This window comes from Empidonax traillii, unplaced genomic scaffold (assembly GCF_003031625.1).
Source record: "Empidonax traillii isolate 1590-97213 ecotype Southwest subspecies unplaced genomic scaffold, ASM303162v1 scaffold521:size443152, whole genome shotgun sequence".
Lineage (NCBI taxonomy): Eukaryota > Metazoa > Chordata > Aves > Passeriformes > Tyrannidae > Empidonax > Empidonax traillii.
The window spans coordinates 248,420-261,555 of record NW_020955714.1 but is presented as its reverse complement, the minus strand read 5'-3'; the positions used below and the strand labels follow the sequence as shown (position 1 = coordinate 261,555).

Below are 13,136 nucleotides of genomic sequence, written 5' to 3'. Positions count from 1 at the left end.
TTCTTTCATGTTGCCTAGACTACACACTAAATGTGTTAAAGCACTGAAGCTACTCTTACTCCACTTTTGGTTGTAGGCTAGATGTGTATCACAAGCTAAACAGAACTAAGCCTCTTTCTTTTTGTGAAAATCCAAGAATGCTGCAGGTATGGAAGCAACTGAGGTGGCACTTCAACAGATAATAGTATTTTCTGTATTGGTGCCCTTTATCTCTGCATATGTTTTATTAGAAGCACTTAGAGAACTATCTTTCAGATTACTGGGTTTTTTTAATTCTTTATATTAACAAGAGTACTGTAACTTTAAAGATTGTTGTTCATCTCTCCTGTTCTGATTAAATTCCATGCTGGAGTAGTTACGTTTTCCTACTTATATTTTGATTTCCTCCAGATTCCGTAGAATAATCTTTTTCTTCTGCCGCACAAAGCAGTGTTGTACTGCTTTCACACACTTGCTACGTTACACCCCAAAGATGACTGTAAGTTAGCATTGGGTATGAGCAAGCCATAGAATGCAGGGACTTGAGAATGTTTCAGAACGAAGATCATACATTACAGCGTGACACAGTAAGACAGACTGAGGATAAGCTGTTAGATTCCTGTATCTGCCATTCTTATGTGTGGCGTCAAGCAAGTCACGTCACTATCTTCTCTGTTTCATCACCTGTGAAAATTCAGGCACTGTTTGTTTGTTTATGTTTATAGCAAAGACAGTGTAGCTCAGAAAACAGATCATCTGGACAGACTCCAGCTTTTCTATCCTGGGAGGTTTTAAAGAAAAGGTTAGACATACATTAGCCAGGAGGTGTTTTGGTATGTTTGAATTCTGCCTATGGTTGGACTGCCAGACTGATGACCTCCATTTCCCTTCTAGTTCTATGTTCTGTTCATCTACTGTGAAACTTCAAATAAGACAATTTTTTTGGTTGTTGTTTTGCTCCTTATTGACATGAAATATACAAATGAAAATTGATTGAAAAATATAAACCTGTAATGACATTGCAGTATTGGCCTAGATGCTGTTTAACCCTATAATGACATTGCAGTGTTGGCCTAGATGCTGCTGACTAAATTTGTATCATAGTCTCAGGCTATCTAACTAAAGGACCTCAGTTTCATGTCTTGGCAATACATGCATTCACTTCTCACTGTCTAGTGTATAATAAAATTACCTACAAACTTTTAGTGGATAACTAGCATAGGAACTTACATATTACTGATTATTCTGGCCATGTGGCTCTGATTTAATGCTGCACTATAAATATCCCTATTCCATAGATACTTGTAAAATTTTGTAAAAAAAATTCTAAGCGCAGTTCTATCCCTAGTTTCTGTGGCTCACATGTATATCCACACACATATGTATATATATACATGTACATACATAGTTTGAAATGTATCATTAGATAAGTATTTTAGGATTAAAAAATTAATTTCAGGCAATGGATAAATATTTCAAAGGATTTAGTGTCTAGCAGCTTCCACTGCATATGTATAACAACTGTTTTGTAAAGGGTGTCTGTCATCTGGGACCAGACAAGTTCAGTGAGCCCTTCTAAACTCTTGATACTTTAGAATTGGTACTAGTTATTTGGGTGTGCAGCTATAGACTTGTGCCCTCATCCTGCACAGACCTGTCTTTTAACTGTGTGCCTGGTTTCAGTGATACCAATACCAGACACTTGTTTACTCAGAGTCAGAGCTTGACCTTTAAGCTTCCACTTTCAGCAGATCTTTGTCTTGAAATTGATTTTCTTGTTTTAACAATGTTACTTTTCTACTGAAACTGAGAAAGTGACATAATGCTTGAATCAGTTCAGAATCTGTTTAATTCTGTATTTCTCTATAATCCAGTGTAGGTGATTGAGGCAAAAGTGATGTCTTCTTTAGGGCTGAGATTTCACTACTGCTCCCATAAGCGGCAAACAGGTCTCCTGTTGATGCCACGTGTTGTGCCCTTCTTATGTAGTGCTGAACTGCATGCACGAGTACATTTTTTGAAGTTAGAAAGCCATGTGGAGAAAGTTTTTGCTACCATCCTGTAGTACACATCTGTCTCATTGTCTAATATCACGTCTGATTATCCACCGTAACCAGCAACTTTGGTGTGGCAGGTAAGAGAAAGAGTAGATCAGTGTGTTTTGCGTTTTCAGTGTGCAGAAATGGAAGTTCATGTCTTCATTCTTTTTGAATGTTTTATCAGAGTAGACACTGGGTTAGAAACTGAACTATTGTCATGCCAGTGTAGATCAGATGAATCTATCCCAGTCCTGGTGAGACATAATTGCAACACTTGTCCAAAGTTTTAACTTTGCATATGCTTACCATGCAAACAGAGCTGTTGTTTAGTTACTTAGAGTACATTTTCTGTGGGTTCTCAGCTATGACAATATACAGTAACTAAAGTATAATATTACAGGCATTTTCTTGTAATTAGAGATGGTGAAGCCGTCTTGAACGAGACTGTGACAAACAAACAACGCGTATACTTACTTCATGGCAAGCTCATGCTACCATACGCGTACCTTATCCAGTTTTGTATTTTTTTTAAGTTGTTATTGGTTACACTTCCAAATATATATAAATCTTACACAGAAAGAAATAGTGAAATATGTCCTTACATTTTCTAAATATGAGTATAGTAAAATTTCTCAATATATTTCAAATGTAATGAAAACATGAAAATCTGTGTGCTCATCCCTGAAGGCAGTAATTCTTCCACTAAGTGGGGAAGTGAAAACTGAAACATAGATGTAGCTCATTAATCTACTCTAATGAGTTCTTTGTTAAATTCAGTCCTGTTTCTGTGCTGCTGTTCCTGTGGCTTCAGTACTTGGGAAAAAAACAGTTTGACTGTTTGATGGTTCTTCACCTTTGAGAGATCCCAATGTGGTGACATTCAGTCATACACAACTGGTATTTACTTCTCACAGCCAGTCACATAAGTTGATCACCTGGGGTTTAAAAAAACCTGTGCACTCTAGTTCACCCCCATATTCATTAATAACATTCATTATATTTGCTGCTCTGTTTCTTTTCCCATTCAGTTTTTTTCCCTTGCAATGATCATCAGAGATTTTCAAGCCATGATTTCTTAATAAATTGGTTTCCAATCTGTACTGTATCCACCATATTGATTGCTCTTTTATCCTGTGGAGGTCATCTCATCCATACTGCAATAAAGTAATAAATACAACTTGTAGTGGATATACTTGCAGGTAAAATGTGTTTGCACTGGATTGAAAGTGGTATTTTGATGTGAGGATTTGGCCTTCTTTTTCCTTGAGCTAGAAAAAAAGAGAAATATTTTCAAGTGTGCTGTAATGCAGTGAAATAGTCCTTCAAATGCCTCTTGCTTGTATTTTTACAGCTGATAGCTGTATATAGATCCCATTATGTTCCTAATAAGTTTCCTGAAAGTTATGCTTAATGTGAATGGGGATTGAATTAGATCTGAGCAAATATGCAGTACAGTTTTCTACTCAATATACATTTATAAGTTTTCAAAGTATTGCTATATCAGTTTTTTTAAAAAAAATTTTACTCCTGGTACAAAAAAAACCCAAACCAACAAAAAAAACCCAACAACAACGAACCAACCAAACAAGAACAACCAAACCAAATAAAGGGTCCTGTGTGAAGGCTGAGATAAAAATAGTACTGGGTTTATGAACCTTTACCATTTCTAGCACATAAGCTGCTTTACGCAGAAAGAGTGGTAGAAAAATACTTCAAGGTAATGAACCATTCTACTTTGATGATACAAAGCACTCATTTCATCCCTCTGTCTCTCAGAATTAAATGTATAAAGATATGGTATAATTGGTATTTCCCCTTAAGTATTCATTTTCTTGTTATGTTTCATGTGTGTCTGTCTTTATTAAGATTTTTGTTCCTTGCTGTTTCAGGGCATTGTTTTCTAAACATGTTAGAATAAAACTATGAGACATTTTTGTAAAATATAGGGTCTACTTTTAAAATTTTATGGTTGAAGGCTAGAATTTATAAAGACTCTGATGCCCACCATCTACACTTACAGTTCTGTAAATATTTGCAATTTATTGAGTCATCAGAAAATGCACATATCCGGACATCTAACTGACTATGCCTCCAAATACAAAATTGCAGCCATAGTGTTGAAGGTCTAAGGATTTGTTGGTTTTTTTTTTTTTCCTTTGTTAAATCTGGCCATAAATGTACACTTTAGAAAATATACTAATCTTTCCATTGGAAATTAAAAGAAAAAAAACAAAATATGCCTATGGTCTGAATTACTGCTTTTTTAATTTTCTGCTCTTTTCTTTTGTACTTCAAATGGTACCTTCAGAGCATTTGGACATACACAGACATCAACAATAATTGTTGAAAAATATAAAGAAAGAGACAATTTCAGATTTTCTTATATGAAAAAGTAAATATTTGCTATAGCTTTTTCAACTCTCTAGAAAAAAAATTGACCTCGATCTAACAAAATGTCAAAAGTTTTGTATATCGGACATAAGTTTGGTTAAATGTAATGTCCTGATGTTTCTTTTAGTGACCTCCCATTTCAGAGTAGCTGGCTCCAAACATGAAATGTTGTGCATTACATGAACTTAGTTTTTTTTAATTTCTGCTTGGAGAAATTGCATATTCCAGTATTACATTTTTTAATGAATATTTTATTTTTCCCCTGTAGGTCTGAAATCACATATTCTACAAATAACAGGGAAGAAAAACGTTGCCAAATTGTAGAATGCCATTTCTCTTTATTTTTACTGACAAATACAGTTGGGCCCTGCTGTTACTATGATGTGGTCACTTTACTGCTTGCCCATCTGATATTATGGCAGCAATGTCTTTTTTGATAAGTACTTACTCTATCTGAATTGCCAAGCTGCTTACCCTACCATAAACTAATTCTAGCAGTTGTCTTGACTTTGAAGTCATGTGGTGTCAACGAAAATAGATGTGTCTGTGGAGTGTGTCACGTATCCTTGTGGGATTAGTGTCCTTGTGTATTCCTGGCTTTCTTCTGCGCTGTCTAATTCAGACATTTTGTTCCAGGATTAGAAACTTGCTGTGGCAAGCACATGCACACGTGTATGTTAGTGGATACACCTGTTGTATTGTCTCTCTGTGTTGCTTTGTGATTCAACCTCCTGGCTACTGCCTCCTTTTTGTGCGCTTTTTAATATTTTTGCCATCAGGAGGGGTTTGTTCTTTTGCTTCATGCTGAGTTTGAAAACATCTATATCCATTCAAAAGGGCTATGTGTCTGTAGAAAGTGGTTTGCTTGCAACAAGTATATAAGTTCTTTTGTGTTCTTAGGGAGAAAAAAAAATATATTAGAACTTCATTTTTATAGTAGGTAGAGACGGGAGATGCTGCTATGAGTGTAGTGGCAGCCCTTCCCACTGCAATTGTTATAAAAGGCTTTTAGGCTGGTCTTGAGAATTAGTAGCCAGTTCTTCTGTCTGTTTTTCTGAGGTTTGTTCAGTGATGGTTTCAAGAGGGTGTTTTTAGAGAGACGAGACATACTTCTATATTGAAGTGTTATGGATTTGAATCTATTGTAAAAGGGACAAAAATCTTATCAAAGGTTGAGAGAAGTGGGTGAGGCTGAATTTCCGCAGAGTCATGGGTAAGTTCTCCTCTTGCTTGGTCAGGCATATTGCCTCAAAATACCAGGATTTAAGAAAAGTTTTGAAATCTTTATGGCTTGCAGTTTCACAGCCCTGCTGTCACTGGTTTCCATAAAGCAGTTTTGGTGGGTTAGGGAGTGAGGCAGAGCGTGGAAAATGGACTGTGCTGCAGGGACAGGGGCTGAACCTGAGTGCAGAGACACCTGGGATCTTGGCCCCAAGTAACTGCTGTTATGCTGAGTTATTATTGGTGTGCTCTGGATTCTGCTCTTGGCAGGATTTGATTTTTCTTATTCTGAGAAGTAAATACATGATCCATAAACTCTGATTTGAAAAGTGTGTGAGGCAGGGCTGATGAAAGCCATTTACAAAGTTTTGAAGATAGTAGTTAGGGCTTAGATAAAAGAATTGATTTGTGACACGTTAAGATGAAGTCTGTCGTTTTTAGGAGATGGTGTCTGTCTCATTGTCCCGTTTGGAAAGTTCATCATAGCCACGTGTTTATCTGCAGAGTTATAAAACAAGTTCCACCTGCTTCATAAGAGAAGGCTGTCAATTATATGCTTAAAGCACTGATGAAGAATGATGTATAGTATAAGATGCTACATGCTGGGAAACTTCTCAGTCCTAAAACACAGTTGTACTGTCCTATTTTTTTATAGAGCTCCTTGACCAGCTTTCTTGATGGGAGTGTGTATCTTGTAAATAAAGCAGTGGGAGAGACATTGCTTTATATAAACTAAATTACTATACTGTATTTAAAAGAATGAGATAATGTATTGTCTTTAAAAGAGAAAAATCTCATTGCATGGAGGTTTTATACTAAAAATCCACCAGTCTGTGGAACAAGACCCTACTGTGCAAGGACAATGAAAAGAAGTAGAAGAGAGTGGAAAGAATAACACTTCAGGTGTGTGATTTGCATTCTCAAGCAGGATTTTTTTTTTTTAATTATCCAAATCAGAGCATTGTAGATTTTTATATGAACTGTCTCAAGGCATTAGATTGGCAAAATGTCTAGTAGAAATAACACATTTGAAGTAGAAGTATTTGGAGCATTTTTTTCCCCTCCTTTTATTTCATATTGTTATCTCTACCTGCACTTGTAGGTTCTTTAAAATATGTTTATATATTTCTCTGGGAAAGGTACTTTTTTCACAGAGGAATAAAAGTTGGGCAGAACCATCTCTGACAGCTTGCAGGTCAATATTTCAGTCAGAAGAACAAACAAGAATGAACTTCAGATCTCAGTTCTTAACTTAATGAGCAATTTAGGGCAGGTTTGGAATGGAAATGCGAGTGATGACCTGGAATGGCTGCAAGATGGGGGTAGTTCCTTGTGCCGACGGGGCAAGGAGCTGCAGCAGAGAGGGGCAGGATGGCAGACAACAGCAGGAGGCATTTTGCCTCAACTGTTTGGTCAACGTGAATCTGAATCCACAAACTCAATGGAAGTGGAAACACAGCATTAGCAGATCACCAGAATGTTAGAGCATCTTCCCTATGGGAATGTGTTTTCCATCTCCTGCAGACCTACTCAGCCAAGTTCCTTGAAGATTATCTGTTTGAAGTTGTTTCTTGGGTCATTAAAAAAAATCTCTCAAACACAAAATATTAAAACAAGTAGTAAATATAAAATGTAAATAAAATATAGATAAATTACAGTTACCAGTATCAGATGCCATGATTTTGAATCAAGTTTGGCTCTCATTTTTAGGTTGCATAGTTAATAGGTAAGTTTTGCGGATTTATTTCTCCCATTGAGGCTGGAGTGGGGTATGAAGAACTTCACCAAAAATTTAAGTAAGCTAAATGTTGGTTATGGATAAAGGAAATACTCATTAACACAAGAAAGTCATAAATATCAGAAGCAGTGCAACAGCTGTTTAATTCTGGTACTTTCTTGATGGAGCTGTGGCCCACTGGGAAAACTTTCCCTGAACAAGGACTGGACTGCAGTGGAAGCAGACAAAAACAATCATAGCTGCATAACACAGTACTACAGACTATGTATAAATTGTACTTTTGTGTCCCAGTTCAATAATTTTGAGTATTATATTTAGTTTTAAGGGTCCGTAGGAGTCAGGGGAGGGACTAGAGCTGAAAAAATGTGTAATGAGAAGTTGCAGAGATTAGTGATGTTTAAATTGAAGAAATAATCAGTATAAGAAAGTGTGGGAGAACTACATAAATTGTATAAAGATAAAATAAGGGAACCTTTGTTAACATACAGAAGCAAGAAGAATATTCAGTAGAAGACAGGCAATTAATTAAAATAGGATCTGAAATGCAGTAATTTTAAAAGCTAAAAGTTGATTGAACAGCTAAGATATTCAGTAGTGAGAATATCAAAACTGTCTCTTTCCAAAAAAAATCAGTGTCCCAAGGCTGCCGATGGTCACGTATGGATGTGCAGGAAAGGAGCAGAAGGTTAGATCATATAGATGGTGCCTTTTCAGGCTTAAAGCAACGTGACATACAGTTGAGCAGACACTGTTTCCATGTGTTTGTGTTTAATAGCGTTGTTTGGGTTTTTATCTTATCTGTATATTTTTGTCATCCCACTTATGCTTTTGGCTTTTATGTTGTGGCAACGAGTGTAACGGTTGTGATTATGGTTTATGTGATGCAGTCTAGCTTTTCCATTTATTTATTATAAACCTGCTGCCTGATTTCATAATTTCATTGATTTCATTAACAAGAATACCCAGTTACATTAAGAAAAACAACTTTTTAAAGAGAAGGCCAGTCATGACACAAGGCTGCCTCTCTAAGCAGGGCTTTCTCTAATTATTCACTGGTGAGTGTCTTGTTCCCTGTAGGAGATACAGTATTTACTGCTTGACTATTGTCTGTTATAACAGCTTCTGTGGGCAGCCAGTACGTTTCATCTTGGTCATGACTGATGTGTCCTTATGGTGAATAAAGTTGATTCCTGGATATTTCAAATACGGAGATAATACTTGGAATGAAACTCTTCGCCCACTGAATGCACAGCTTTGCACACACTTTTCTGTAAATGCTAGTGCACAGCTTTCGAGGTGCATATCCTGGGACCAAGCCCTACCTCTCTAGAGCCCAGTGGTAGAATGCTTTTTGTCAAAACCCGCCTTCTGTCCCCAGACTTAGACTCATGTAGTAACAAGGCAAATGCTGTGTTATCTTGCTTTGTAGGCAAAAGTTGGATGTGTGCTTGCTGACCCTCACCTTAGTTAATGTGTTTACATGCTGTAATGACCGCAGAACAGGTTGGTTTCTGAGGCCCAGAATATTAGCAGATCTCTCACTAACTCATAGGTGTAATGAAAGCAAAATCAGAGACTTTCTGTAAAAATCACAGGAAGTTCTCTTTAATTAAAAATAGAAAACAGTTCCTGCTTGCTGGGCTTTGTGTTCCAAATGTGATCATGTAAAGCAAGGTTTTGCAGTGTGTATTGAGTATCCTAATCTTTACTCCTTTGTTGTTTGTTTTTTTTTTTCTAGGAAAAGCTCTGCCTACCACATCACATCCTAGAAGAAAAGGGCTTGGTAAAAGTGAGCATAACAGTTCAAGCATTGCTAGATGTAACCACAGTGAAACAAGCTTTATTCACATGAAACTACTCTCTGCTGTTACCAGCTCCACTGTGCCATGAAAGAATCAAAAAACTGCCCGTCTGTTCAAACTGCATTGAAAAAAAACCCCAGTACTCCAAGAGTATTCTTACACTTTTCAGTTTAAAACTCTGTTTCAGACTGTACGTATGTGTCAAACTACAGAGCAGAAACTAAACAGAAACACTTTCTAGAGGAAGTTGGCACTTCACTGCTTTTATAGCTCACTTTGTACAGTACTTACTAAAACAACCACCTCTGTGCCACTTAAAAATGTGTGGAGCACACAGCTGTCTTGCAGCAAGATACCTTGGTATTATTAAACTAAGAATCACTGTAATCATTTGGGGGGAGGGAGAAGGGAGAGTAAATCAGACTGCTACCACGTTAGGTTTTTCTGCAGTTGCGTCAGGCCTTTTAAAAATATCCAGACATAAAATATTTATATAAATATTATTTATTAGTGAGTTGTTATTCATCCTTTGGATGCAGAATGTAAATTAGGAAACTGTATTTTATTACTGCTTTTTTTGTGGTTAAACACTTTATTTTAATATAAATACTTAGTTATTTTTTATTCTACTTGGTGTGCAGTAGCTCTAGATCTTCGTAAATTGTATTTTCTAACATGCAAGATAAAAAAAAGCGAACAAAATAGGTGCTTTTACTAAAAGAAGAGCTAGCTGGAATGGAATTCTTTATTTCTTGATCTGTGGAACATTGGTAAAAAATTGTCTGCATTCCATTGAGTTTCCTACATTCCAGTTAGCACTTCTCCCCTCACTCCGCTAAATCGGCTGAAACTGAGAGCACATCCATTTTATTTGTATATAGATGTTTAAAAACAAAAAAAGGAATTATGTAAACTTGAACAATAAATGTGAACAAATATTTTTGATTGCTTATTTTACTATGCACAAGACATTTAACTTTTGCCACAACAAACTGAATGATGTGCATTAGGATCATGTGTCTTGAAATATAATTTTGCACTGTAACTTGATTTCTTTTAAGGACTACAGCACTACAGAACGAATACAAAAAAAAAATAGCACAAGACCATTAGCAAGATTTACCAGGTAGCCAAAAAATTAATTTGTTTTCTTCAGTGATTCCTTCAAGAGGAGATAAAATGACTAAAATTGCCAAAGGCAGTCTCAAAGATGGGATCTTCCCGATCTAACCCGCTGCTGGGTAATAGTGCTTCTCCTTAAGAGTCTCCGCAGAATTAAGCACAATGTTCTGTAGTCCATGTTTGCAGGATCAGACCTCTAATCCCATGTCAGCAATAGGAAATAAGGAAGGTTCTTCTCCTTTTTACCACTTCATGATTTTGGAAGAGATTTTTAAAAGCATAATTTATTATTAAGACATCACGCATTTTAGATCAAAAAGGTCCAGCACAGCGATTCTCACACTATCTGGAACATCCATTTTTCATTCATACGAGAGGCCAGTGATGGGACCTGGGCAAGCAGGATGGGGAAGCTGCACGTGGTGAAAGGCGAGCAGGCAGGGGGCACACAGGCAGGCAGTTGGAAATGCAGAGTGGCAAAAAAAGAGGCAATGTGGTGGGAGGATTAAACATTTAAGCAAGAGCATGTGGAGAGAACTATCACGTAAAAACTTTTGGGAAGAGTGATACACACTTGTCACTACCACCTATGCAGGCAGTTTCACGCCCGTTCACAAACACTGCATTCAAGGCCACCACTGTTCCAATGGCAGATTTTTTTAATGGCTCACACGGTATTTGAGTGCAGACCACGCGCTTTGATACCACAAATTGCTGCCGTGCTGGTGTGTAGTGACAGCAACATGCCAAGGAGGAAAGTGGGCTCGCAGACGAGACATCCAGTATGCATGGAATATCCAGTTACTTCAACCAAAGCAAAAGCATTAATTTTATAGAGGGAACATTGACTTAAATTGTAATTTTGATTGGCAGCTAGCTTATTGTTTCCTTTAAAATGTACTGTGCACTTTAACACTAAATGAAAATGTATTTTAATATTTTACAGAGCTGCACAAATCTGTTTTGTCAAAAGCAAGAGCAATGTAAAGAAAATTAAGTTTTCAAGTCAGAGTTTATCAAATTTTAAAAGCATTCAAGGATTGAGTATAAAAATAGGAATATTGATTTCTGCATCTTGAGCGATAAAATGCAGGTTTCCTGAGTATTTTTTTACAATGTATATATGTCAACATGAAGCTTTGTAATTATTATTTTGACAAATCTTGTTTTTTCATAATTAAAATTTTGGTTTTTCCTTCTGATAGTGTCTTTCAGTATTTGCTTGAAGTTGGCTGTAAATAAATAGCTCTAAATATTTTGTAATACAGCTTTTTTTATGCAGTCTTAACCTGTATGGCTAAAAAGAGATCCTTCATGAACCTTTGTACAATATTTATATGTGCAATAAAACACGCATGGCAAATCTATAATATCCTACGCAGTGAACATAATGTATATAGAAAATCTTTACTGTAGTTACAATTAAACTCTATTATTTGCAGAAAGCCTTTAATGACTATCCCCTGTGATTGATGGTTTCTTGTGAGAGATGGTATTTGGAGAGCTTAACACTGGGAATGAAGGGTTTGGGATGGAAAATAAATGAATTTTGCAGCTAAACTAGGAAGAGGATCGAGCTGGTAACTGTTGGGTAACTGCATATGTGGTTCCTGTACCTTTGCTGCTCCTGTTGTTAAGGTCTCCTGCCAGTCCTTTAGAGACAGTGAATTATCTGCCCTCTGCTTCTAGAGCTGGGTGGGCTCAGGGAGATGACTCCTTCTGTTTGTTCCTGCTCATGTATAAGAATCGTTCATTTTACTGCTCCCACTTCTCTGCACAGGGCCGTTTTTTCTCCTCCTTCCCCTCCTCCTGAAATGCAGAGATTGTTCTGCAGACTTCTGCTTTAGCAAACAAAATGTGGCAATTCCATTATTCTGCTGAATCCGAGCAATAGTGCAGTAACAGCTTCAGACCTGGGGATGATGCCGTGCACCAGGGCTGTGCTGAGCTGCTTTGTGCTTCCCCTGTCTGCGGAAACAAGTAGTAGGTACTGCTGCTTGTAGGTAGGACACACAGCCAGCCTTCTCTCTCCCATGCAGGTTTCTGAAGTCTCCCAAGTACAGACTGTGCTACATTCTCATTTCTCTAACGAAGTATCTTTCCCTTAACCAGGTCACTTCATGGCTGTATTTTTTCCACATTTGGTAGTGGATTTGGGAAGGGGAGACTCTGCAATAATCTCCTTTTGGAGAATTCTTGCAATGCATACAGTTGCATATTCCCAGCCTTAAGAGCTCACCTCACAAGTAAGTAGATGCAACACTGATAAAATACATAATTTAAGCCTGTCACCAGCACAGAAATGTAAGTTCCCAGCATCAGACTCCCTGTAGTCCAGAATCTAGCAGGGGCCAGAGACACAGAAGAACATTCAGCACTGCTTAAAAAAGGCAACTGATCCTACATCTATCCTACTATTTCTCTGGCAAGAGTGAGTCAAGGTTTGAGCGATGATTCAGGTCCTACTGAACAGTGAGAAAGCAGAGGTTACAAGTGATTACGTGGACATCATAAACAGCTCACTGGAACAATCTGTGTTCTTGTCTGAGGTAGCTGGCAGAATTATACCACTGGGAACTATTTTAGATCTACAACTGTCAGGCCTAAATTCTGCCATCTTTTGTACAATAACCACACTCAACTTTCAACAATGAGGTATTAAATTTAGTGGGACCAAGAGGGAACCACTAAATAGATCTGAAAAAAGCAATTCCTGTCTAGATGATCTAAGAAACACAGCATAAGCCTTTCCCACTCTGCAATAATCAAAGGAATGGATAAAATAACCCTCTTTTTCTAAAGGCTGCTTCTTTCATGTGTCTTTTAAGAGGTCTTTTAAGTATC

At 37.2% G+C, this 13,136-nt stretch overlaps 1 protein-coding gene across 5 annotated transcripts in view; it reads left to right on the top strand.

The window, feature by feature from the left end:
- LRCH1 (leucine rich repeats and calponin homology domain containing 1) overlaps positions 1-11,737 on the top strand; it is a 111,010-nt gene extending 99,273 nt beyond the window's left edge. For 3 of the 5 annotated variants that reach the window (XR_003572693.1, XR_003572694.1, XR_003572695.1), the window contains one exon: positions 9,107-9,217. Coding sequence is in view for 2 of the 5 variants with exons in the window: in XM_027896963.1 (XP_027752764.1) it covers positions 9,107-9,220 (114 nt within the window). In the remaining 3 variants the exon portion in view is untranslated. Of the gene's footprint in view, positions 1-9,106 lie in introns of all 5 variants that reach the window. The other 2 variants (XM_027896963.1, XM_027896964.1) reach the window with 1 other exon arrangement.
- Positions 11,738-13,136: the final 1,399 nt, after the last annotated feature.